At 43.3% G+C, this 27,987-nt stretch overlaps 2 protein-coding genes across 3 annotated transcripts in view; one reads left to right on the forward strand and one right to left on the reverse strand.

Moving 5' to 3' along the window:
- GUSB (glucuronidase beta) lies at positions 1-27,650 on the forward strand. Of its 2 annotated transcripts, XM_063298517.1 has the most exons (12): positions 1-232; positions 5,811-5,999; positions 7,326-7,507; positions 9,154-9,296; positions 11,130-11,317; positions 12,429-12,581; positions 17,435-17,613; positions 18,663-18,809; positions 20,425-20,509; positions 22,225-22,401; positions 25,431-25,566; positions 27,161-27,650. In XM_063298517.1, the coding sequence occupies exons 1-12, from the start codon at positions 32-34 to the stop codon at positions 27,313-27,315; spliced, it is 1,935 nt and encodes a 644-aa protein (XP_063154587.1). In that variant the 5' UTR covers positions 1-31; the 3' UTR covers positions 27,316-27,650. The 2 variants fall into 2 exon arrangements, with proteins under 2 accessions (XP_063154587.1, XP_063154597.1); XM_063298527.1 differs by lacking the exons at positions 1-232; positions 5,811-5,999; positions 9,154-9,296 and having other exon boundaries at positions 7,391-7,507.
- VKORC1L1 (vitamin K epoxide reductase complex subunit 1 like 1) overlaps positions 1-27,987 on the reverse strand; it is a 177,148-nt gene that overhangs the window by 125,769 nt on the left and 23,392 nt on the right. The gene's annotated exons all lie outside the window — the stretch shown is intronic.

Here is a 27,987-nt window from a genome sequence, read left to right on the forward strand (position 1 = left end):
GGGCAGAGTGGAATCAGTGTACTGCAGGAGCATGAGATTACTGCTTTCTGCTTTCTGGCTCGTGCTGGGATGGTGCCTGGCTGGAGCCCTGGAGAGTGGGATGCTCTACCCCCGGGAGTCCTCTTCCAGGGAGCTGAAGGATCTCAGCGGCCTCTGGAGCTTCAGGGCAGACTGGTCAGAGCAAAGGGATGCAGGATTTGTGGAGCAGTGGTACAAACGGCCACTCCAGCAGGTCTGTGACAGCAAAAGCAAGGGGTGTGTTTATTACCTGCCTGAACAGGCTGGTGCTAGCAGTTCAGAAACCATGCATGCAGGTCCCTGTGGGTGCAAAGTTTGGTAAATATGTACAGAGTCTTTTTGCAGCTTAAAGCTATTAGTTGTCTGATGGCATAAACTTATATAAACTGAACTTAATGCTATTAACGGTGCTTTGCCAACCATGCTTTTGCACACTGGTTGTTACCACAACGTGTACTTTTTGCATTTAATTCCTTTCTGACCTGACAGGTGGTTTTTCCTTCCTTCATCTGTGTGTCTATGTGCATCCATGTTGGTGCATTTGTGTGAATGTGTGTGCATGAACTATATAGCATTGGATGAAAAGAGTGATGTTTTGAGGAAGTATGTGCTGAAATACATTTCTGGGTCTTCAACGTGGCACTAAGCTGCTGATTATGACGTTTTGTGATTACCACTCTTTTAACAGGAAGTGACAAAAAGAGAAGCAAATGAAAGAGGAACATCTGCACTCCCTGGGCAAAATCAAAATAAAATCAGAGTTACAAGTAAAGCCATCTAGTGATTAATCACCTTTGTAAATGAAATAATTAGTTAAAATAATAATAAACAGAATATAGAGAAGGAAAGAGAGGAGGGAGAATCATACTTTAAAGTGAAATAAAAATAAAGCTCTTTTCGATAATATGAAGGCATCTTGATCCTTTTCTTATTTAAAGATTAATCCGTTTTTATTTTATTCTTGTCTAATAAGCACATAAGAGCTTCCCAATTATGTCAGAGTAGTGCAGTGTTTCTCAATCTTGGCAACTTTAAGATATGTGGACTTTGATTCCAGCTTTGCTGGCTGGGAAATTCTGGGAGTTGAAGTTCACACATCTTAAAGCTGCCAAGGTTGAGAAACACTGGCATAGTGTCTGTCTAGTCCAGCATTCCAGCCAACTTGAGTCTTTCTGATTTGGTGGCCTTGTTGTTGTTGTTTATTCGTTTAGTCGCTTCCGACTCTTCGTGACTTCATGGACCAGCCCACGCCAGAGCTTCCTGTCGGTCGTCAACACCCCCAGCTCCCCCAGGGACGAGTCCGTCACCTCTAGAATATCATCCATCCACCTTGCCCTTGGTCGGCCCCTCTTCCTTTTGCCTTCCACTCTCCCTAGCATCAGCATCTTCTCCAGGGTGTCCTGTCTTCTCATTATGTGGCCAAAGTATTTCAGTTTTGCCTTTAATACCATTCCCTCAAGTGAGCAGTCTGGCTTTATTTCCCGGAGGATGGACTGGTTTGATCTTCTTGCAGTCCAAGGCACTCTCAGAATTTTCCTCCAACACCACAGTTCAAAAGCATCAATTTTCCTTCTCTCAGCCTTCCTTATGGTCCAGCTCTCGCAGCCATATGTTACTACGGGGAACACCATTGCTTTAACGATGCGGACCTTTGTTGTCAGTGTGATGTCTCTGCTCTTAACTATTTTATCGAGATTTGTCATTGCTCTTCTCCCAAGGATTAAGCGTCTTCTGATTTCCTGACTGCAGTCAGCATCTGCAGTAATCTTCGCACCTAGGAATACAAAGTCTTTCACTGCTTCTACATTTTCTCCCTCTATTTGCCAGTTACCAATCAAGCTGGTTGCCATAATCTTGGTTTTTTTGAGGTTTAGCTGCAAGCCAGCTTTTGCACTTTCTTCTTTCACCTTCATCATAAGGCTCCTCAGTTCCTCTTTGCTTTCAGCCATCAAAGTGGTATCATCTGCATATCTGTTAATGTTTCTTCCAGCGATTTTAACTCCAGCCTTGGATTCCTCAAGGCAAGCTTGTCACATGATGTGTTCTGCATACAAGTTGAATAGGTAGGGTGAGAGTATACAGCCCTGCCATACTCCTTTCCCAATCTTAAACCAGTCCGTTGTTCCGTGGTCTGTTCTTACTGTTGCTACTTGGTCGTTATACAGATTCTTCAGGAGGTAGACAAGATGACTTGGTATCCCCATACCGCTAAGAACTTGCCACAATTTGTTATGGTCCACACAGTCAAAGGCTTTGGAATAGTCAATAAAACAGAAATAGATGTTTTTCTGAAACTCCCTGGCTTTTTCCATTATCCAGCGGATATTGGCAATTTGGTCCCTAGTTCCTCTGCCTTTTTTAAACCCAGCTTGTACATCTGGCAATTCTCGCTCCATGAACTGCTGAAGTCTACCTTGCAGGATCTTGAGCATTACCTTACTGGCATGTGAAATGAGTGCCACTGTTCGATAGTTTGAACAGTCTTTTCTAAAGCCTTTGACTGTGTGGACCATAACAAATTGTGGCAAGTTCTTAGCGGTATGGGGATACCAAGTCATCTTGTCTGCCTCCTGAAGAATCTGTATAACGACCAAGTAGCAACAGTAAGAACAGACCACGGAACAACGGACTGGTTTAAGATTGGGAAAGGAGTATGGCAGGGCTGTATACTCTCACCCTACCTATTCAACTTGTACGCAGAACACATCATTCGACATGCTGGGCTTGAGGAATCCAAGGCTGGAGTTAAAATCGCTGGAAGAAACATTAACAATCTCAGATATGCAGATGATACCACTTTGATGGCTGAAAGCGAAGAGGAACTGAGGAGCCTTATGATGAAGGTGAAAGAAGAAAGTGCAAAAGCTGGCTTGCAACTAAACCTCAAAAAAACCAAGATTATGGCAACCAGCTTGATTGATAACTGGCAAATAGAGGGAGAAAATGTAGAAGCAGTGAAAGACTTTGTATTTCTAGGTGTGAAGATTACTGCAGATGCTGGCTGCAGTCAGGAAATCAGAAGACGCTTAATCCTTGGGAGAAGAGCAATGACCAATCTCGATAAAATAGTTAAGAGCAGAGACATCACACTGACAACAAAGGTCCGCATCGTTAAAGCAATTGTGTTCCCCGTAGTAACATATGGCTGTGAGAGCTGGACCATAAGGAAGGCTGAGAGAAGGAAGATAGATGCTTTTGAACTGTGGTGTTGGAGGAAAATTCTGAGAGTGCCTTGGACTGCAAGAAGATCAAACCAGTCCATCCTCCAGGAAATAAAGCCAGACTGCTCACTTGAGGGCATGATATTAAAGGCAAAACTGAAATACTTTGGCCACACAATGAGAAGACAGGACACCCTGGAGAAGATGCTGATGCTAGGGAGAGTGGAAGGCAAAAGGAAGAGGGGCCGTCCAAGGGCAAGGTGGATGGATGGTATTCTAGAGGTGACGGACTCGTCCCTGGGGGAGCTGGGGGTGTTGACGACTGACAGGAAGCTCTGGCGTGGGCTGGTCCATGAAGTCACGAAGAGTTGGAAGCGACTAAACGAATAAACAACAACCTTGGAGGGCTGAGTCAGGAAACAAAAAGGACATTTGATCTGGAAATCAAGGAGAATAGCTTTTGAAATCTACTCAGTGTCTGATCCTTGCTAGGAAACAGCAATAAAAATTGGCTTCATAGGATAAGTGAAGGTAAAATGAGAGTCTATGCCTGGACTCATACATCCAACCAATTTTATCTATAAACCCTAAAAAAGGACAAAATGAGAAGCCATATAAAATTGTTTTATATAAATAAAACAGCAGTTATCAGTTGTTTAAACATGGCTTACTGAATAAACTAGGCTCATATGACACACTAGGCTGTAAACCACAAGTCAGAATACTTTGGCTGGATTCACACAACACACAAAAACAAAATGGCACTATGGTTTATTGTGTTGTCTGAACCAAATTTATGTTATGATGATGACCTGCAGACCATTCTCTTGTTTTAGATATAGGCTGGGTTCTATGTCTCACTAAGCTAAAACCAGACTGACTACATTATGGCTCAGTACTATTTGTGAACTCAGCCCAGGGTGTACTATTGAGAACCAATTGCTGGACAGTTATGAATGAGAGTTGTATGAAACACTATAGCTGACCACCCTATAAAACAGAATATACATCAGGATGGACCATTTTCTTGCTTAAGCACAAATTTTCATATGTTCTCATGGAAATGAAAACTCTGTACCACAGCTGGAACGTCTTCACAGTTGTTTTTTTTGCAATATTCACTGATCCTAATATTTGAAAACAGACCCACAATCTACACTGGGGTGCCTAATTTTTAAGACAGGCGAACAGCCACATGTCTATCCTATTCATATATTTTATGCCAGGAGAAAAGAAAACAGACTGAAGTTCCATTGGATCATTGCTATGTTTCTGAAATTAAATTCTTTATTACTATTCACAATATTTTCACTATAAAATATAACCAGTAGGCTCAAGAGGAATATACAAATTTTAAAATAAATAAAAATAAAGCAGTAGATAAAACAGCTGGACATTCAATTTGGATAGTTGAAGAATGTTAAATCTGAATGTTAGCTATTTAGTGAGACAATCTGTGTCTAGGCACAATATTTATACATAATTTAAGAATACTGATTTCAAACAGCAGCAGCAGCATCAGCAACCACAACAACATAATATTATTTCATTAGATTTATAAGACCACCAAATCAAAAAGTGTCAAGGTATTTTTTACCCTGAACTACAGACTATGTTTCAGCCCTACTAGGTAGACCAGACTGGGAAATCAACTCCACAGGAAGGCAAAAACTACTTTTACTGAGATTGGCTCTAATAACAGAATCTTGCAAGTCTGAATGTGCTATACCTTCTCCTCCTTATTCTCCAGTGATTTAGGAAGGTGTCTGCCTGATTGCTTCTGAATGTTATTTTGTTGCTCTGGACTTAAAAATATTGCAGCCCCCTTTTCCTAAGTAATTATTCTTGCAAATTTCCATCAACGTCATCTTCCTTACTCTCTTACAGTGTTTCTCAACCTTGGCAACTTTAAGATATGTGGACTTCAGCTCCCAGAATGCTGGCTGGGGAATTCTGGGAGTTGAAGTCTTCAAGCAACATCTTCAAGTTGCTAAGGGTGAGAAACACTGCCTACACCATGCTACAAACAAAACCTAAATGCAAATGATTATTTTGTGTGTAGCTCTTCACTATTTATATTTTAAGCTTTTCAAATAGTCATCATGTAAAAATTGACTCTGAAAACATACCTGTCACTACCAGTGGCTATGTGGACACCCATGTCATTTTCTGGGCAAAAATACAGAAGTGGTTTATCCTTGCTTTCTTCTGCATGTTGTTTTCAACTTCATAGGCTAGCCTACAGCTTTGAATTCCTGGACCGTCTCCCATACAATTCCTAACCAGGCCCAGCTCTGCACAGGATCAGCAAGGTGTTATCACTTGCAGGGACACAGATCAAGTGACAACATTGTTATTGGCCTGTGGTGTCTTCTTCTGTGGTTGATAAGATTGCCACTTTTTATTCCGACTGTGCTTCTGTGTCTTTAACAGCAGGCAAACCCATAGAAATTTAAAGATTCATATTTCTTCTACCATTTTTACTTTGTGCTAGGAAATGTTTGATTCCCCACGTCTCTGTGTTTCTGGCAATCTTAAGGAACTAGAGTCAGAAAATATCGGCAATCTTAAGGCAGAGCTCACCAGAACTGGAAAACAGTTCCACCCATAAATGTGTTTCAATATTTTCAGACAGGGCCAGTAATGGACATGCCAGTCCCCGCCAGCTTCAATGAAATAACTCAAGATCCAAAGTTGCGGAGATATGTCGGCTGGGTGTGGTATGAGAAGGAGGTGCTTCCACCGGACCGCTGGCTCTTGAGAGATCCTGGGACTCGTATTGTGCTCCGAATTGGCAGTGCACACTATTACTCCATTGTGGTGAGTATGGAGGGCATCTTGTTGTTAGCAGTGTGGGTGCTCAAAACTTGGAATCTGGGATGCCATCACTAATGACCCAGGTGGGAACTTGTAAGAACTCAAAGAAACTATTACTGATGGAGAATCCTGGTGAAATGATGTCAGTCACAAAGATTCAGAAGTGCCTGACCAACTGAACAGCAATAGCAACAACTGCACTTTACATCTCCATCTCTTCTATCTGACCAACTATGGAGCTTTTCCTAATATAGCTTGTCAATGTCTAAACTGGCTGGAAGGTGACTCTCTACCACCATCTACGGGCTACAAAAGAAAATTACTTGGTCCAGCTTGCTGGAGGGGTATAGGAATACTGTAATCCAGCTAAGAATACCCTCCATTCACAGTAGAAAAAGGAACTTCAAAATAAGCCCAAAGTTCCGCTTTCTCAGTTCACACAATGCATTAAATTGTAAGGTAACCAAACAAGTTGAGGTTATACAATATGCTAAAGCACAACACATTGAATCATAGTTAAATGCTAAGTCTGCTGTGCAAGACTTAGTTAAACGTGTTGTGTGAACACAGCCATTTGGTGAGCTATTATAAATTCTTCATGAGTTCTGCTCTCTTAGACTGATCCAATAGTGCTCTTATGTTCTTCTGAACCTTGTCAACTTCTTTTAAATCCCTGCTGGGCTTCTAGCTTCAGTGTTTCCTGGCAGTGAATTGTGGTAATGGAACTGTAGGTCTGAGAACATTTAACAAGCAGTCTTTTTGCATAGCTGTCTACCCATTTGCACAGAGAATGGATAAAGCCGCCTGATACACTCCAGATGTGTTAGACAACAACTTCCACAATCCTTGACAATAAGGCTGATAGGCATTGAAGACCAAAAATACATCTGGAAGGCAACCAGTTGTCAATTCTGGGTGCAGAGGATATACTGCTGCCGGAAAAGACTCTATTAAGAGTCTTAATAGCTATGGTGACCAGGCACCAGCACTTGCATCTGATGCTGGGCATCGTTGAATGGTTTTGTGCAAAAGGATGTGGACCCAAACAAATCTTTAAAATGGCTAAAATCTTGTGACTTTGTCAAATCTCATGAAATTTTAGTATGCTTGAGACCTTGTATTTCCTCTGAAAACTTTGAAGATCCTATGAGGGCTGTGAAATCTCTCAAGATTTCGGGAATCTCATGAGATTTGGGGCTCATTAGAAATATATTATGTACAGCTGGGAGTCTTAGAAGATTATTTAGAGGTATTACGGGCAGCATATTACAAGGCTCCTCCTCTCAGCAACTTCTTATTCCTTCCCAAAGCTCTGTTTTCCTTTTGCAGTGGGTGAATGGGGTGCAAGTCACTGAGCATGAAGGAGGACACCTCCCCTTCGAAGTGGAGATCAGTGAAATCCTGCATAGGAGTCCCAGAGAACCCTGCCGCATCACCATTGCGATCAATAATACCCTGACACCACACACACTGCCTCCAGGAACAATTCAGTATTTGAAAGATGAGTCCATGTAAGTTTAATAGTTCCTTGCAATTCACTAATACAATGTTTCTCAATCTTAGCAACTTTAAGATGTGTGGACTTCAACTCCCAGAATTCCCCAGCTAGCCTTGCTGGCTGGGGAATTCTGGGAGTTGAAGTCCACACGTCTTAAAGTTGCCAAACCTGATACCTTGTCCCAGTTGCCGTCGATAAGTGAATCACCATGGGTTGTTAATTGAGGACCTCACGTGGTCACCGTTTGCAACTTCTTGCCAGCTTCCCCATTGACTTTGCTTGTTGGAAGCCAGCAAAGAAGGTCACAAATGGTGACCACGTGACTGGGGGATGCTGTGACATCATAAGTATGAGCTATGTGTCAAGCGCCCAGATTGCAATCACATGACCGGAGGGAAGCTGCCACAGTTAGAACTCCAAGGACCAGTCGTAAGTACTGCTTGTTCAGTGCTGTCACAAGTTTGAACAGTCGCTGAACAAGTGGTTGTTAAGCAAGGACCACCTGTACTGCAGAAAAGTGGCTGGCATCGGAATAAAAATTCTGTTAACTAAAGCAAATATAATTGCTTTCAAGCTAGCTTTGCACAACATGCTAAATCCAAGGAAATAAAACTTGTAATGCTGAAACAAACCTTATTATTACAACATTTGGCTGTAATATTTCCCAAATACTTTGAATCCCCAATTACCCAACCCCACTTGGGCTTCATCCTTATATTTAATTATTTGCCATTGCATCCAATTCACCAAATGCTTTGGCAGTAACTTTTGAAGGAACTCTGGGGTTGCAGACGGCCCACGAGCCAAAGGTTGTGCCCTTCTGTGCTTGATGGGCAGATAGTTTCCAGCTGATTCCAACAAGCATTCCTGATTCATAGGATTGTTCTTAGGTGGGGGAAACGGGGAACTTGCCACAGTATGTTTTTGCCATGGAATAGCTTGATGGCTGTAGGAGCAGGGGTATCGGCAAGGGGGTGTCAGAAAAGGCAAGATTGCAGCCCAATCACATGGTTGAAACCCTGCCCCTTTTTATGCATGGCACATGCCACGTAAAAAAAAGGGCAAGGCTTTGATCATGTGGCTGCGGCCACCATCTTGACTTTTTTGACTGCCCCCCCCTGCAGGTGCCCCTATATGGGAGAGTCTTCAGAGCTGATCCTTGGGCATTTTCCCTGGGTGGTGGTAGCGGTGGTGGTGGTGATTTATTTTCTTACCCGCCTTTATTATTTTTATAAATAACTCAAGGTGGCGAACATACCAAATACTCCTTCCTCCTCCTATTTTCCCCACAACCACCACCCTGTGAGGTGAGTTGGGCTGATAGAGAGAGGGACTGGCTCACGGTCACCCAGCCAGCTTTCATGCCTAAGGCAGGACTAGAACTCTCAGTCTCCCAGTTTCTAGCCCACTGCCTTAACCACTAGACCAAACTGGCTGCATTTTACAGTCAACCCTAAACCTAGAGTTGACTATATTGACCGACCAAGATGCTGTCTTAGAGGGAAGGAGTGCAGCATAAATAGATTCCAACAATAGAAGAATTTCAATTGTGGGATTTGGATTATATGGCTCTTAATTCCTAGAGCGTCTTTCCATCTCTTATTCAGAGATTCACCCCGCCAAGATGCCTGGCCTCCTTTTCTCTCTTCCTCCACCCAGGTATCCAAAGGGCTACTTTGTTCAAAACACAAGATTTGATTTCTTCAACTATGCTGGAATTCACCGCCCGGTCTTGTTCTATACCACACCCTTGGCCTACATTGACGATATCACAGTAACCACAGCCTTGAAGGGAAACGTGGGTAAGGCGTTGAGGAACCAAAGCAGAACAGTGTTGGGGGTTCCGCTTTATGGATCTACATCCATTCCCTACTTTTTCCTTCCAGTGCAAGCCCATGTCTAGGAGCAGGAGATCTATTCCAAAGTTCTCTGCTTTCTTCGATAGAATGGAAACATTTTATGTGAACAAGCTGTGTACAGGCCCCAGATATGAACCCTAGTGCCCGCTCATAGCACCCCCACATGCATTTGTAGTGCATGCCCACCTACCCAACCACACCTGCGCAGCACTGCAGAAGCCACCTACATACTTTCCCACACCTGGCACCAGCGGCCACCAGCACAGCCTCCCACAGCCAGCAGCAGCTACCCCTGGCCCAGCCGTGCTTGCATGGTGCCGCAGTGGCTACCAGGGCACCCTCCTGCACCTGGCAGCAGCCACCCTCAGCCCAGCTGTGCTTGCACTGTGCCACAGCAGCCACTTACCCACCTGCCAGCCTGCTTGTGAGCCACCCAGGACTTCCTGCCAGCTTCCCCACTGACTTTTCTTGTTGGAAGCTGGCAGGAAGTTGTGAGGAGGTCCTCACTAAACGACCTACAATTCTTGCTCAACAACGGCAATGAGGACTGTGATCTTCTGCTTTAAGACCTCATCACTTAGTGATGGAAATTCCGGTCCCAATTACCATCTTCAAGTGAGGACTACCTATATTATACTGTAAATTCTGTCTTGTTGATGCAGAAAACATACCAGTTACTTTCCCATGTCCATATCTGGTCATGGGGCCTGGACAAGGGGGCCACTGAAGAAAAAACAAGGTCAGAACATGGGCAAAAAAAGGTTGAGAAACACTGATCTAGAGTAAAAGTCTACAGCAAAGGTTTCTAAACTTTCTCAGTTCCCAGCACCCTTAACGTCTTGGTAATTTTTTCCCGGCACCCCTAGTTTGCATGGTGTCTGACAGATGTCAAGTATCACTGTATTTCTCTTGAAAATTTAAAATATCCCACTGCACCCCTGTGAGTTTTCTATGGTATCCTGGGGTAACACTGGATGCAGTTTGGGAATCATTGATCTAGAATATAAACCAGGTGCTGTGGATTTTAAGACTGGGAAAATAAAAGTAATCTTAATCTGATGCATAAATGCTGGTAATAAAGGTGCCAGGCAGATTTCTCCAGGGAGCGATCCCCTGAAGAAGAAAGGCTGCAAACGAGAGGTCTTTAACCCTGTCTGACTTTTGATGGCAATGGAATCTGAAGAAGGAACTTGGCTATTGATCTTAATTGTCTGACAGGCACATTTGGGAAATCTAGTTCTTACGCGTTACCAGCATCAAACCATTTAGGGCTTTGGGGAGACAGATGGAGCTGCTTATCTGCCTTCTTTGTAGCATAATGAATGTGTCCCAGAAAATACTGTTTGAGGGCTATGCCGTTTACCTGATTATATCCCCAGTTCATCAGGCAACACATTTTAACTTATTTAATACTTACAAAACTGCTCATGGTAAGCTCAGTATTAAAAAAATGCATCTAGTGAAGCAATTATTGACGGAATCTTGGTGGAATGACTTTAGCTAGACCTGGCTGAAGTGGGATTGGATATTTGGTGGTTCAATGTCTGCCATTGCCGTTGCATGTTTAATGAACTGAGCCAGAACATTAAACAACAATATGGAGTATTTCTTTTGGACCTAGTGTATAATGTGAATGCTCAGATGTGTTGTATTAATCTGGGATTTGTGGGTATGCAGTCATAGCAGTGGAGAACTTGCAGTGGGAATTGAACCGAGAATTTTCTGGTTGAAGCCCAGGGTCTTGAACACCATGTTATGTCTCCTTTTGTAACTTAGGCCTGGTTCATTATTTGGTGTCTGTACAAGGAAGCTCAGACTACAACTTATCCCTGACTTTGTATGACAGTGACCATTTTGCTGTAGCAACAGGAAATGGGTTGGCTGGTGAACTGAAAGTGCTGGATCCTGTTCTCTGGTGGCCGTACTTGATGAATGAACGTCCTGGGTACCTCTACTCCTTGAAGGTACCTTGTATGTCTCTTCCCAGGATTCTTAGGTCTGCCTGCTCTCTGATCGAGATTTGAACTCCAATTCCTGTAAATAAAAAATCCAAACAGATTGGCTAATGTAGAGTTATGGTCCACTAAATGACTTCCACAAAAGGCTTATGAACAGGGGTGTCAAAACATGAAGATGGCAACCATGATGGTACAATCAAAGCCATGCATTTTTCATGGGGGGCACAATAGAAAAACAGGTAGAGCTTTGATCACACCATTGTGGCCCCTATCTTGACTTTTTTGACCAGGTGCTGCAGATACCCCTGCTTATAAACAAGCATTATACCCTAAAGGTCTATTTGAAGGCCATACGTATAGGAAAAAGAGACTCCTCACCCATCTCAAATAATTTGATTTGGTTCATACATTGCTCTAAGCTACAGTTTTGGCTTAGCATTTTATGTAAACCTAACTATTGTGGTTTATTTAATAAGCCCTGATTAAGCAAACCATGGCATAGCATAATGTATGAACCCAGCATTGCAGTTAATAAAACCAGAGATAAGGAAACCATGGTTTTGTGAGATATGCAAACACTTATCTTTAATTATATTTAGAACATTAATATTTCCCCTTTTTGATTAAGCACCCAGGAAGCTAACTGGGAAACAGTTACGTATTTTGAAGTTACAGATTTTTGTTGGAAACCCAGAATTGCCATTACAGATTTTAAGAAATTCAAATAATAAGCAGTGATACACACTGCTTACTGCATTATTTACAACACCAAATATTAATTACCAAGCAAGGAATCCAGCATTCTGAGAATCCCACTGTGTTTCAATTAAGGGCCAATCAAATTGCTAGAGCTTCAAAAATGGTCTTGCAAACATGGAGCCAACACTGTGAAAACTTAGGAGCCAAAGGTGTAGTGAAAAATAAGGATAATTTCCAACCCCTTGTCCAGGCTGAAAAGCATTTTACATTAATTCATATCATTTAAACAGGGTGCACTATTATAGATTACCTTGGGTTACTTTGACTGGGATTACTGATTTATGAGGGGGGTGTCAGTACTGAGCAGATCTACTTGTACCTCAGAAAATTGACCCAGGATGGCTTTTTCAAAACACAGGTCACACTCTCTGCTGTTGTGGATGGCTCCATCTCTGAAGACATCTACGTGCAACCAGTTGGCATCCGTACCATCTTCGTTGCTCGCAACCAGTTCCTCATTAATGGGAAACCATTCTATTTTCACGGGGTCAACAAACATGAAGATGCTGATGTGAGTCCCTTTAGACAGAACTGAGGGACAGCTGCTGTTGAATTGTCCAGAAACAACCCTGAGTTAAATGGCAAAGCAGAAAAGAAAAGAAATTATAATGGTGATCAATCTACTGATAAAATGAAGTCAGGACTTGAGGACGTGTGACACCACTAGCTGTTCTGTTGTTTATTCGTTCAGTCGCTTCCGACTCTTGGTGACTTCATGGACCAGCCCACGCCAGAGCTTACTGTCAGTCGTCAACACCCCCAGCTCCCCCAGGGGTGAGTCCGTCACCTCTAGAATAGCATCTATCCATCTTGCCCTTGGTCGGCCCCTCTTCCTTTTGCCCTCCACTCTCCCCAGCATCAGCATCTTCTCCAGGGTGTCCTGTCTTCTCATTATGTGGCCAAAGTATTTCAGTTTTGCCTTTAATATCATTCCCTCAAGTGAGCAGTCTGGCTTTATTTCCTGGAGGATGGACTGGTTGAATCTTCTTGCAGTCCAAGGCACTCTCAGAATTTTCCTCCAACACCACAGTTCAGAAGCATCTATCTTCCTTCGCTCAGCCTTCCTTATGGTCCAGCTCTCACAGCCATATGTTACTACGGGGAATACCATTGCTTTAACTATGCGGACCTTTGTTGTCAGTGTGATGTCTCTGCTCTTAACTATTTTATCAAGATTTGTCACTGCTCTTCCAAGGATTAAACGTCTTCTGATTTCCTGACTGCAGTCAGCATCTTCAGTAATCTTCGCACCTAGAAATACGAAGTCTTTCACTGCTTCTACATTTTCTCCCTCTATTTGCCACTTATCAATCAAGCTGGTTGCCATAATCTTGGTTTTTTTGAGGTTTAGCTGCAAACCAGCTTTTGCACTTTCTTCTTTCACCTTCATCATAAGGCTCCTCAGTTCCTCTTCGCTTTCAGCCATCGAAGTGGTATCATCTGCATATCTGAGATTGTTAATGTTTCTTCCAGCGATTTTAACCCCAGCCTTGGATTCCTCAAGCCCAGCATGTTGCATGATGTGTTCTGCGTACAAGTTGAATAGGTAGGGTGAGAGCATACAGCCCTGCCATACTCCTTTCCCAATCTTAAACCAGTCCGTTGTTCTATGGTCTGTTCTTACTGTTGCTACTTGGTCGTTATACAGATTCTTCAGGAGGCATACAAGATGACTCGGTATCCCCATACCGCTAAGAACTTGCCACAATTTGTTATAGTCCACACAGTCAAAGGCTTTAGAATAGTCAATAAAACAGAAATAGATGTTTTTCTGAAACTCCCTGGCTTTTTCCATTATCCAGCGGATATTGGCAATTTGGTCCCTAGTCCCTTTGCCTTTTCTAAACCCAGCTTGTACATCTGGCAATTCTCGCTCCATGAATTGCTGAAGTCTACCTTGCAGGATCTTGAGCATTACCTTACTGGCATGTGAAATGAGTGCCATTGTTCGATAGTTTGAACATTCTTTAGTGTTTCCCTTTTTTGATATGGGGATATAAGTTGACTTTTTCCAGTCTGATGGCCATTCTTGTGTTTTCCAAATTTGCTGGCATATAGCATGCATTACCTTGACAGCATCATCTTGCAAGATTTTGAACAGTTCAGCTGCGATGCTGTCGTCTCCTGCTGCCTTATTAGCAATGCTTCTTAAGGCCCATTCAACCTCACTCTTCAGGATGTCTGGCTCTAGCTCACTGACCACACCGTCAAAGCTATCCCCGATATTGTTATCCTTCCTATACAGGTCTTCTGTATATTCTTGCCACCTCTTCTTGATCTCTTCTTCTTCTGATAGGTCCTTGCCATCTTTGTTTTTGATCATACCCATTTTGGCCTGGAATTTACCTCCAATGTTTCTAATTTTCTGGAAGAGGTCTCTTGTCCTTCCTATTCTATTGTCTTCTTCCACTTCCACGCATTGCTTGTTTAAAAATAATTCCTTGTCTCTTCTGGTTAACCTCCGGAATTTTGCATTTAATTGGGCATATCTCCCCCTATCGCTGTTGCCTTTTGCTTTCCTTCTTTCTTGGGCTACTTCTAGTGTCTCAGCAGACAGCCAGTTTGCCTTCTTGGTTTTCTCTTTCTTTGGGATGTATTTTGTTGCCGCCTCCTGAACAATGTTGCGAACTTCTGTCCAGAGTTCTTCTGGGACCCTATCTACTAAGTCCAGTCCCTTAAATCTATTCGTCACCTCCACTGCATATTCCTTAGGAATATTAGTGAGCTCATATCTAGCTGATCTGTGGGTCTTCCCTAATCTCTTTAGTCTGATCCTAAATTGTGCAATAAGAAGTTCGTGATCAGAACTACAGTCAGCTCCAGGTCTTGTTTTTACCGACTGTATAGATGTCTGCCACCTTTGGCTGCAAAGATGTAGTCAATCTGATTTTGGTGTTGTCCATCTGGTGAAGTCCACGTATAAAGCTGTCTCTTAGGCTGTTGGAAGAGAGTGTTTGTTATGCAGAGTGAGTTGTCTTGGGAAAATTCTATCAGCCTATGTCCTGCTTCGTTTTGTTCTCCCGGGCCATACTTACCTGTAATTCCAGGTGTCATTTGACTGCCCACCTTAGCATTCCAGTCTCCCGTGATGAAAATAACATCTCTTTTAGGCGTGCTGTCCAGTAGGTGCTGCAGATCCTCATAGAACTGCTCTACTTCAGCTTCTTCAGCATCTGTGGTTGGGGCGTATATTTGGATCACTGTGATGTTAGATGGCTTGCCCTGAATTCAAATCGAGATCATTCTGTTGTTTTTTGGATTGTATCTAGGCACTGCTTTTGCCACTTTACTATTAATTATGAAGGCTACTCCATTTCTTCTGTGGTCCTCTTGTCCACAGTAGTAGATCTGGTGGCCATTTGATGTGAAGTGGCCCATTCCAGTCCATTTCAGTTCACTGATGCCCAAAATGTCTATCTTTAATCTTGACAGCTCACCAATAACCACATCCAATTTGCCCTGGCTCATAGATCTTATATTCCAGGTTCCAATGGTGTGTTGATCCTTAGAACACTGGATTCGCCATTCACCACCAGCACCGTCAGCTGCTAGCCGTCCTTTCGGCTTTGAGCTAGCTGCATCATCACGTCTGGGGCTAGTTGAACTCATCCTCTGTTCCTCCCCAGTAGCATTTTGACCATCTTCCGACCTGGGGGTCTCATCTTCCGATGGTATACTGACATATCTCAGGTTGTCCTGATCCATTTAGTTTTCACGGCAAGAATACTGGGGTGGGTTGCCATTACCTTCCCCAGGGATCGCATTTAGTCTGACCTCTCTGTCATGACCTTCCCGTCTTGGGTGGCCCTTCACGGTTTAGCTCATGGCATCACTGAGGTGCTCAAGCTCCAGCACCACGACAAGGTAACAATCCTTTGCTGAAGACCACTAGGTGAGATCCACAGAATTAAATCATTTTAAGACTGAATTAATCAAACAAGATTGCCAAGTCTCACAACATTTTGGTGTTCTCACATGAGATCTTGCAACATTTCAAGTAATTAAAAAAAGTTGGGGGAGCGCTCAGTGCCTGAAGACGTTGTCAATCCATGTCATAAAGAACCAGGCCTGGTGCCTTCTAGATGTGCTAAATTTCAAATCTAGTCCCTCCTTGGTCACAATTTTGCTAGATCCATACATAGTCTGTTTCTCGAATGCTAGTCAAAAGAGAGAAGCCACAGTAAATAGATTAAGCCACCATCTGAATGTCCCCAGAATTCTCTAAGAAATGGACATACAACCATGCTATTGTTTGTTTTAGTGTATTGTTCAAACCCAAATTTCAGATTATAGTTAAGAAGGAATACTTTACCCATGATCATTAACCATGATTTATAGTAGGCTAACATAATTTAAGAATATTACAGGGTCTTGCCTGAATGTGGAATAATGGCTCCTGATTGTTAAACAGCCATTGTCCTCCAGAACAACAACATGGATACAGAAGTGTCTGTGAAGTGGACCCACACCTGCAGCACTGTCTTTGCTGATCTAGCTTTGTGTGTCTCCCCACCCCCCAGCCGCGCCACCTTCTGTGGCCTTGGAGGGCCTTGTTTTGAAAACAAGTGTTGGAGCCCAGGGGCATCTGCAGATGAAAAAAACAACAGCAGCTGCAACTGTGTACTTCAAGTCAAAACTCTTTTTTATATCTGTTGGCCTATGATACACATAAAAAGGAGTGGAGTTTTGATTGCCTGATTGCAGTTGCCATCTTGGCTTTTTACCCTCTCCCCCCACTGACTCTGCAGATGCCCCCGTGCTCTGCACATACTGTGGCTGTGGCCCCAATCAAAGCCCTGAGGGCCGTTCTGTTGTTGATCTCTGTCAAAAAAATGAAATGAAATTAAAATGTTGATTGAAAAGCAAGGTGTTAACTTATATTCTGCTTGCTAGCATATAAGCCAAAAAGAAGAGGAACTAATAAACCTTGCTAGATCTTGGTTCAGTGCATTACCTGGGCCTTAACTATGGTTAATGCTAAAGTGCCAACAAGTTTTTGAAATGGCAAGTAGGCCTAGCTGTGTGTATTTCATTAAATATGTGTGTGTGTGTGAGAGAGAAATATAATAAAAATTAATAATCAGTGATTGTACAGTAAAAAAAAACCCTTCACACATTACAAAAATTAAACTGAAGGAGAGAAAAAAGAAATTAGGGAAAAGAAAACAAGAAGATCCATACAGTATCAATATAAAATTAATTCAGTCCTTAAACTTATTAAATCTAGACTACATGGAAACATATTGCTCCCTCTTCTAATTTTTAGAATATAAAGATATTTCAAGTATATTTAATTTGTTCCATGCTGAGCTGTCACCAGCTGTAAGCAAAGCTGTTACTAACTAGGTGTTTGTTCTGCTACAGATCCGTGGCAAAGGTCTAGACTGGCCTCTGATCATGAAGGATTTCAACCTTTTGCGCTGGCTAGGGGCCAATTCTTTCCGCACCAGCCATTATCCGTATGCTGAGGAGATCATGGAGCTTTGCGATGCTTATGGCATCGTCGTGATTGATGAGGGCCCAGCAGTGGGCATGCGTGACAGGTGAGGAACGGTTGCTCTGCCCGGCAAGACTTCTCGTGAAGTGCTAAGGCAGGAGTGGGTGATCTTTCAGTAGCTGGCTGCACGTAACTTTTTTTTAATCCATGGCCCACAGCAGGTTGGATAATCTAGTGGGAAAACATCAGTGGGTGCAGGGTTGGGACCAACTGTATATCGGGGTTCCCAAGGATAGAAAGCAGAAATCTAAGAAGTGGGCGTCTAAAGAGGTTGCCAGGGGCTTAAATCTGGCAGGGGTGGGGAATTTGTGGTCTAGGATGTGATGGAATTTAAGGGTGACCTTGGGAAACAGGGGAAGAGATGCTGCCTAGGGAACGATTAAGTAAGAGAGGGCATAGCCCACAGCTGCATAACAGCCAGAGAAAGAGAAAGGCAGCTCCCTAACTGTCAAAAAGGCTGTAAAAGGGACGGCGGGAGATTTGTACTTTCAGACTTGCAAGATTCTGTTAATGTAGCCTTACAATAAAGTAGAATTAGCTCATCTCGTCGTGTTTCCTGTCCAGTTTACCTGAGAGGGCTGACACAGTATGACTAGTGATCAAGAATGATGGGAGCCATGGCTCCCCCATCTGGAGGACTGCAGCTGTCTCACTCTGGGTTTCAGGCATTGGGTTTCAGCTGGTGGGCCTGCAGTCTATCCCATGGTGGCTTGCATCTTGTATTTACTTCAAGAAAAAATGAAGAAGCATATTGTGGGGACCGCAAGAGAAAGTGGAGGGATGTCTGGAGCACAACATGTTTCTATAAAAGCTGAAATACTGCAATTTTCTCCTAGTCGTGATAAGCATGGGTTGATGGGGGTTTTAGGAGTTCTCAGTTAGAGAATGGGATTAATTATTTAGGGAATTCCTTGGCTCGTCCATCCTCTTATTACAATTCCTTCTGCTTCTCATGGAGGAAGTGCTGTTAAATCCAAGTTTGCTTTCAGACAGAGGATTCCCCATGATAGCAGCTCCAAAGCCTTGCCCAGCTATTCCGTTTTCTCCTCCTAAATGGATTTGTTTTTCCTGGTCTCTCTCTGCTTCATTTTTTAGTCTGAACTTTGGGAACCAGTCTCTCCAACACCACCTCGTCGTGATGGAGGAGCTGATCCGGCGGGACAAAAACCGACCCTCGGTTGTGATGTGGTCAGTTGCCAATGAACCAGCCTCAGAGCTGCCTCTGGCTGGTTACTACTTCAAGTGAGTACCTGCCTCACGGAGCCAGCTGGGGATGCGCTGCGAGAGCAGTAAACTGGACATGAGCCCTCACAGGAAGTGGAATTTGCATTGATATGAATAGGGGGATGGTGGCTGTAATCTTACACCTGGCTGTCACCTACTTGGAGGGCTCTTTTGTGGCTTACAGTAAGGTAGGGAAACCCTCATTGTCCCAGCAGAGCCTAAACTACACAAATATTTTGCCCCAGGATTAGGATGTTTTGCTGACTTGTGCAGCGTGCTGCACATTCTTAACCTCTTCTCCAGATGCTGTTGCTTCCTCTGAATGTATTTATTTATTCGATTTATATAGCCGCCCATCTCACATATGTGACTCTAGGTGGCTTACAATGAAAGAGATAAAATGCATAAAATATAGACTATAAAAACAAAACACATAGCAGCCGGCCATCAACCAAACAGTTATCAGCACAGCCAGGAGATGGACTCTGTTACACATCCCGGGCCCCAGGCTGGGGTACAAAACCAAGTTTTCAAGGCCTTACAGAAAGGCAGCAGGGATGGGAACAATCTAATCTCAGGGGGGATGATGTTGCAAAGGGTGGGTGCCACAGCAGAAAAGGCTCTCCTTCTGGCCTCCGCCAGTGGTACCCGGAGCATGTCCCTCCTGCCGGATCAGGTAGGGACAACTGGGGAGAGATGGTCCGGTCCCATAGGTAACCTGGTCCCAAGCCAGGCAACCAGCAAGCACATTGAATTGCACCCAGAAGCCCACTGGAAGCCAATGCAAGTTGCAGAGCAGTGGTGTCACATGTGCTGAGTAACTGGCCCCATTAACTGCCTGTGCCATCCCATTCTGCACCAGTTAAGGCTTCTGAATACAATTCATTGTTTATCATTATTTTTATTATTACTATTGTTTTTATTATTGTTGTTATTTTACTTTGTACAGCTTAAACCGGCACAAAACCCATTAAGCTATGTTGAATCAGTAACAAAACAGACTATCCATCTACATACATATAATTATAGACTTATTATAAACAGTCTTTGAGTAAAATCAAATCAAATCTGAAGTATCCCCTGAAAAAACAGACTGAAAATGTCAGACCCTTCTCCAGGACATCACTAGCATCCGACTTCCCCCACTCTCCACAAAACCTCTTTGGACCTTTTTTCTTAAAAATAATAATTTGTGGCCCCAGATTGGACGAAAAATTGCCCGCCTCCAATCAAACAGTCCAAAATTTTCTGGTTGCAGCTCTTTCTGGTCCTGATTCCTTGTTTAATGAGAGGTGTCCCAGATCAAAGCTGGAGCTTTCTGCCTGCCTGGTGTTGCCTTTCCGTTGTCGTCGTCTCTGGCTACCAAATTCTGATAAGGGTGGGAATCCACGGTGGTGCTGGATGTCCTTTGTTACTGGTGGGCAGTCAAAAAAAGGCACAGAGGACAAATGGGGAAAGTATTTCCCATTACAGTAATCCTGAGTTGCAAAGCTGATGGAAGTTTTCAACATGTCACCTGAGAAGACGTATCTTTGGAAGGATCCTCAGTTCCTAGTGGAGGAAAGAATACCCTGCAGTGAACTGTACTTGGTATAGAAAGAAATAATCCTGATCTTTGAATTTTACCCTGCAGGACAGTGATAGCCCACACCAAAGCTTTGGACCCCACCCGGCCTGTCACGTTGGTCTCGAATGCTAATTACCTCCGAGATCAGGGGGTAAGTATTGTTCGCCTTAGACTGAGTCATTTGGCAGGGAACGTTTTCCTGCCTGCCCTTCCTGCAAGCTTTTTCAGCATCCATTGCCAAGGAGAATCGCAGAAGATCTGGTCTTGCATTGCTGAGAGATCAACTGAATAATTGAAAAAGAATTCCAGGTTAGTGCATCAGAGCACACAAGCATTTCTGAGCCCTACAAGCAAAGGGATAAAAGGTCAGGTGGTGATGCGGCTGCTTTAAGGAAGCTTCTTCTTAAAACAAGTCTTGAAGCAGCAGATCCTGTTTTTCAGACTTTTCTGAAGTGCTGAAAAGGGTTGGGCTCCTTTAACAGATAGCAAGGAAATGCTGGGCTCATGCAAAGTCTGAAATATTTCTTCCAAGTAACTTTTAAAGTGTGCTTAGCAGGAGGGGGGTCCAAAAGATCAAGATGGCAGCCACAAGCACATTATGAAAGCCTGCCTCTTTTTATATGCATCATGACACAAGTAAAAAGGGGCAGGCCTCTGATCGTATAATTGTGGCTGCCATCTTAACTTTTTTGACCCCTTGCAGAAACTACTGGTGCCCTTTTGGATCAGACAAAAGATCCATTTAGTCCAGCATTTTGCTTCGTTTAGCAGTCATCCACAAAGAACTGAGAAGCCATAAGCAGGCCATAATAGTAAGGTCCTTGATCACTTGTTTGCATACCAACAACTGGTGTGAGATAGACTGCTTCTGAATCAGATAGTACACTCTGGCTGTCATGACCAGCATTTGTTAATCTGTTCTAAGATCCATTCATCATCCTACAGCAGGAGCTGACAATCTCTTTGGTGGGATTTTCCACTTTTCGTGAGTGGAAGGGAGTTTCTCCTTCTTTTATACCTGCCTATCTTTGGGCTCAACTTACAGTGTTTGAATGTTTCTGGCTTCAGAATGGTGGGAAGCTCTGCATTCAAATGCCAGTGCCAAACCACCTCTAAAGTCCAATTAAAACAGACCTGCAACATTTGTTTCATCCAGAACTTGCTGGATCTGATTAACAGCAGCTTGAGCCTGTTGTGCACGGTCCAACTTTTCTTCTCTCTTGAAATTCTCTCTGTCAAAATCAGGGTGGACAAGTTATTCACAGCTGAGAAGGCTGCCCTCTTTTCCTTTTAATTCAGTCCCTGACAGCCTGAGGGGGGTGTGGTGCAAGAGTATCGATTGCACGGGTTGGAGCAGGGTGCAAATATTTGGTTCATTATGGGGGTGGAGGAGATTGGAGGAGTTTCTGAGCAAAATAGAAGTGCAAGCGTACCCAAGCCTTAGTATGCCTAATTTAGTGCTTACAGAGGAGAAGAGATGGTGCTTCCAAATATCAGTGATTTCAGTGCTGTAACAGTGGAGTTGTCTGCCTACAGAGGTTGTGGGTTCTTCATTTCTGAAGGTTTTTAAGAAGAGGCTGGACAGCCACCTCTCAAGGATGGTTTAAAATCCTTCATACTGCAGAGGGCAGACTAGATGGTCTTTGTGGTCCCTTCCATCTCCACAATTCTGTGATTCAGAGTAGAAAAAGGGAGCAGAAAAAGGGAGCATTTTGGCCATGCATGGCATGTAGGCTGCAGGTTGCCAACTTTTGTTTTAAACAAGTAAATATTCAAAGAGAATGGGTCCAGCTGCCTCATGTAAGGAGCAGTTTTATAATCTCCTGGATCCCCTTCATCATTTGAACTAACCTCAGATTCCTGTAGGCACCTTATGTGGATGTCATCTGTGTGAATAGCTACTACTCCTGGTACCATGATTCAGGACATCTGGAAGTGATCGGGCTGCAGCTGAACACAGAGTTTGAGAACTGGTATACTACCCATCAGAAGCCCATCATTCAGAGTGAATATGGAGCAGACACCATCAGTGGCTTTCATGCTGTGAGTCTTGTGTTTTTGAGGGGCAACTGCAACGGTATAAATTAGTTTGCAGGGAGGAGGAGCAGACAGGCAAGAGAGAACTTTTTCTGTACTAAGAGCATTAATTCCTGATCCTTCCAGGGCTTTTAAAGATTGAACTGGATCTATATCCGTATCCATATACCATACCCTTATACACTACAGGTAGTCCTCCTTTAGTGACTGCCTTGGACAGTGACTGTTCGCAGTTATAACTGTGGCGAAAAGGTAACTTTGTGGCCAATGCCCGCATTTATGACCTTTCCAGCATGTCTCAGTCATGTGTTCACCATTACAGTCAGTTACTATGCATTGTCCTGTGCCTGACCCATTTTTTTCTTTTCTCCTCGCAGAGCAGAGAGATTGCCTAAGCAAGCTATCTCTTCCTGAGCTGCTTTTCTCTGCATGCAGGGGGTCCCTAAAAAGTGTTAAGGGCAGTTAACAAGCTCACCTCTGTGACCTTAATTAGCCACTGGCAGCTGCTGCCTGTAACTGACAAGACTTTAATCAGTTTCACACCTTCAATTTTTGTTTGCCTCCTATGCAGCTCAGGGCTGGGAGCCTGGAGGCACTAGGCAAACAGCTGGTGCTAGTGCATTCTTTTCAATGTGTATTCCTGTTGTGTGCCTGCTTACTCTCTTGTAATTCCTTCCTCTCCAATGAATGTAAATGCAAACATCAATTCTGTTCTCCCTAATTATCCCAATGCTAGGGTGAGCATTCCAAAGGGCAGTGGAGTGGGGAAAAAGGGCTATAAGATTTGTCCTTTTACCTGGCTTCCTTGTGAGTCGAGTTCTGGAAACCTTCCCCACCATTTGGGGTCATATCCTTCTGACACTGTAAAGCAAAGGAAAGCTGAAGTAAAATCATAAGCACAGTTGTGGTCATTTGATTTTTCACTTAGCAACCACTTTGCTTAACAACCGAGTCGCCAGTCCCAGTTGCAGTTGCTAAACGAGGACTACCTGTATAGAGACATGTTGCATAAACTGGAGCCATGCAAATTTCAAACCAACGTATGCTGTCTAGGAGAGTGTTTTTGCTCAACACCGGCTCATCACAGTGAGGTTCACTCACGGTTGCAAGCCAGAATCTGAAGTTCTTGCAAGGCAAGGTCCCCCAGTCTGGCTTCCTCCAGCAGTGGTGATGCATGCTGCTTGAGAGAGAGATTTCACAGATACATTAATGGACCAAAATTAATAATGACCATTGGAGTCCTGGTAGATTGCTCAGTGAAAATGTCAGATCAGTCTGCTGCTATTACTAAAGAGCAAAATCCCTGCTTGGAATTATTGGGAAGAGGATTGAACACAAAGCTGCCATAATAGTAATAATGCCCTTGTATAAATCTATGGTGAGGCCAGACTTGGAACACTGTGTACAGTTCTGATCATCCTACCTGCAAAAGGATATTGTAGATCTGGAAAAGATCTGCAGAAAAAGTCTTTAAATCATGCATAGTGTGGATAACTCTTTCTTCCTTTCCCACAATTTTAATTTTTGGAGCCATCCAAAAAATGCATTTGAAATGCAGGAAGGGCTTCTTCACTTCATCCAGTAAACTAAGGAATTCACGGCTAACAGTGAATGTAGCGGTGGTCACTAAAGGAGTCTTGAATGCACTGGGTTGGCCACTGTATTCAAAGATGCTGGATGGGGTTTTGGCCTGATCCAGCAGAGCTCATCTTATATCTGGAACTTATATCTTAGACTTCCTAGCCAATGTAGGATTCTGAAAATCACCTGCAGACACCTGTTTTCTCCTTCAGGATCTCACATAAGACTTGTAAGTCTTCCATGGTTGAGTTAGATTTGCATTTCAAATACATGCTCATAGTCATACTTCGGCAGGGATCATATGTTACGCTAAGTCGTTATAATACGAGATGGGTGGTAAAGAAATATGACAAATAAATAAATGACAAACTCGGGACTTTTAAAAAACAGGTTGGTTGGAGGAGCAATAATGACTTGGTTCATGCAGAAGCATAAATAGATGGGGCTTCAAGACACACTAAGGCAGTGATTCTCAACCTTGGCAACTTTAAGATGTGCGGACTTCAGCTTCCAGAATTCCCCAGCCAGCAAGGCTAGCTGGGGAATTCTGGGAGTTGAAGTCCACACATCTTAAAGTTGCTAAGGTTGAGAAACACTGCACTAAGGAAAAGAAAGACACTTTCACAATGTAGCACACAGTGTACGAACGGAAAGATGTAAGAATGTGAAAGGGATTAATAACCATCCATTGGTTCTGGTTCAGCCTTATATTGAGTTCTGACTGGGGATCCTGGGAGTTGTAGTCCCAACACCTCTGGAATCTCCCAGGTTGGAGGAGACTGCTGTAGAGGGTCAAAATAGAACTGCAGGGTTAAAATTAGCAAAAAGTAATGGGGGAGTTAAATTCTTATAGAAGCCCTTTCCTTTGATATTGGTCACTGAATTCAGGATCCTGCAGGGAAGCGTGTTTGAACTAGCCATAGGAGAAACATGGTACTGGTAAGAGGTTTTCCGTGAAACAGGCTGTATCTGGAGGTGCTTTCTGTTGCCAGAGGTATTTTAACAGAGACTGGAGCATCACTGTCGGGGGTGATTTACCTGCATTTTGTACCACAGAGCCTGCACTAAGTAATGGGCAGAGCTAAATGATCTCCTGGTTATGTTAACACAATATTTCACCAGGTTGTAATTAGAGGCACAGCAGCTGCATTTGCAACAACATTCTAAGCTTGGTTACTGTTTTTGTGATTTAGGGTATTGTACGAACCCAGACCTTGAGTTAGTAGTTTAGAGTTCATTGTATTATGCAAATGCAGAAAATGGAAAAATTCAGTCACCAGGGTAAGTGTGTTATACTAATTAAGTGATTTTCCAGAATCCTCCTAGATGATCATTCTAGGAGCTGGATGATGCTCATTTGACATTTACTTCAAGAGTACTGCTTGGGGATACATGCTATTGTTTTTGTTAGACTCATCCCCCCCCCCGCCCGCCCGCTTCTCTGGTGTCTGCAGGACCCCCCTCTCATGTTCTCTGAGGAATACCAGGCAGCTGTACTCAAAGGCTATCATGCCGTCTTAGACCGAAAGAGGAAGGAGTATGTGATCGGAGAGCTCATCTGGAATTTTGCCGATTTTATGACAGAACAAGGTAGGGGCTTATAAGGTGAAAGCTGCCACATTGTCCTGCCAAATACTTATGGCTGGATTGGTTAAAATGAGTTGACTTTATTTAGTTCTACTCTGATTTCAGAGGGATATACCTGGGCTTAACTCTGGCCGGAACAGAAATATTTATATAAATGTTTCAGTGACAAGGCAAGAAAAGTTAATAAATCTCAGCCACTTGCGAAGACATTTCAGTGATATCTTGTATATTGCATCATTGGCAAGGCTTTAACAATTCTGCTGTATACAGCAAGCCTCTAACTGATGTTTTGAGGGCTTGAATGGCCCCCATCGAGTCGACACTCAATGGACAAGGAATATTTTGTGCTGCTTCCAAAACTTATCAGTGTGAGAAGCAACTGTTGTTTGGGATGGAGCTTGCAATGCTATACTGCTTTGGGTGCTGGTTGGGTACATGCATCACATTGAGCCATATTGTAGTTTGCTTTTGATTTACTGTGATGTGCAGACGAGGTCAATGTAGAACCATTGGTTCATTTTATAGCAATAAATCAGAGTTTTTTAAACTGGTATGGCTCACTAACTGCAGTTTTAGTCTTTTTCATGGGGCATAGTATGTTCTGTGAGTTCAGCAATGTGTTTTGTTAACCCAGCTTCCAAGCCAAAGCTGCAGTCAGTAAGCCAATATCAAGCTATGGTTTCCAACTGTGCTTTACTGCCCTATCAGCACACTAAGTCAAAAGCATATTATGGCTTAAGGCAATATGCTAAATCAGCCTCAGCATATATCGCACTCAGCTGCAAAATATTGAACCCCATTTTATTCTAGTCCACTGTGTTGTGCAAATCCAACCATTACATGTTTGCACAACAGGGTAAGCCAGATTATCATGTCATACAAACTCAGGACACAGGTTAAATTGTAACTGGGAGAAATGCCTCAATGACAAATGATAATCATGACTTGTAAGTTAGCTTTCTTTAACCATAGTTTGGCATGTGGTCTGAACCCAGATTTATAGCTAGCTTATCATTAAGCACCATTTCTGCTGCAGAAAACAAGCTGGGAGGTACAGCAGTGACTCTACTATTCCTATTTTGTTCCCCTTCTCCCACCCCAACATTTCTCCAGAAAAGGTCTAGGGAAAGCGTTAGCCTCCCAAAGCCCCCAGGTTTGGGATTTTTTAAAAATCAAACACTGAAAACTACAACCCAGAAGTGGTGCTTGAGCAGGCAACATAACTTCTGCTAGCACATCTGCAGAGAAAGAGGGGGACAGTAAAAATACAGCAGGGTTTGTTTGCTATGTCATTTGAGGCACATTTATTGGGTGAATCCCTTAATGGTGATTAATTATAAGCCTGAGTTTGTGTGTCAAGTTGGACATGGGGACGCATAGTTTGCAGTTTCCTGGCTTATTCCTAGTTTATTTGCGTGCCTCACCAAGTCCTTAAGAGCAGCAAAGGAAAGGGGAAAAAGGAAACCAGGAACTGGCCTAAGAAACTATAGTGACTGGCTAGTCTGCTACATTGATTCTGGTTTGTTTGTAGCTGAGCATGGTTTGTCTTCTAATTCAATTGTACCCATTTGCTTTGTGGTGTCCTTCCCATCTGCAGGGGTGACACGCGTCATGGGTAACAAGAAAGGGATTTTCACCCGCCAACGGCAACCCAAAGCAGCTGCCTTCCTTCTGAAAGAAAGATACTGGAAGCTTGCCAATGAATCCAGATCTCTGATGCCACCCACCCCATGCAGTGTGTGCTTGCCCTAAGCGCACTTCTCCAAGTTTGCTTAACGCAGTACCTTTTAAGGTACTGCAAGAGGTTCCAGCACAGATGTGCTATCGAAGGAGCATTCAAATACAGGTAGCTCTTCTACAATCAGATGTCAAAGAACAAACGTACTTAGGTCATGAAATCTAATCAGCGAAGCCACTAGCAGGACTGGTGACAAGCATCGGCAACCATAAGTTTATTCTTCCTTTACAAAGAGTCAGAGAAAAAGATACTGCATGGACATGTTTCTCTCTGATTTTGAAAAACATTTGCCCAACTCTAAGGGCCAAAGCATTTCTTAGCCTTATTAAAGTGTTTTACAATCTTTTGATCCCTTCTTGAATACATTTGCTTAATTCTGTTATATTTATTTAACTATATTTAGAGTACACAGGTTGACGCAGTGCACTTTTGAGGAGGGAGAATGCCTGGGGAAAACCTTGCTCAAAATGGAGACGCCTTTCTCGCTACCTTTCAAGGCCCACTGTCACCCGTAAACGTGTACACACTCAAAGGCAGCCCAATGGTTTGCAGGGAAGTGGAATGGGCTGAAGTTGGCGACTAAACAGCTAGTGCAGGATCTTCTAAGATGGGAAGGGAGGTACACATTTTGGGGAAGGGATAGGAATGTCTTCATCATAGACACGCTAACTGGCTCCAGGTTATAT

The sequence above is a fragment of the Candoia aspera genome, chromosome 1 (genome assembly GCF_035149785.1).
Source record: "Candoia aspera isolate rCanAsp1 chromosome 1, rCanAsp1.hap2, whole genome shotgun sequence".
NCBI lineage: Eukaryota > Metazoa > Chordata > Lepidosauria > Squamata > Boidae > Candoia > Candoia aspera.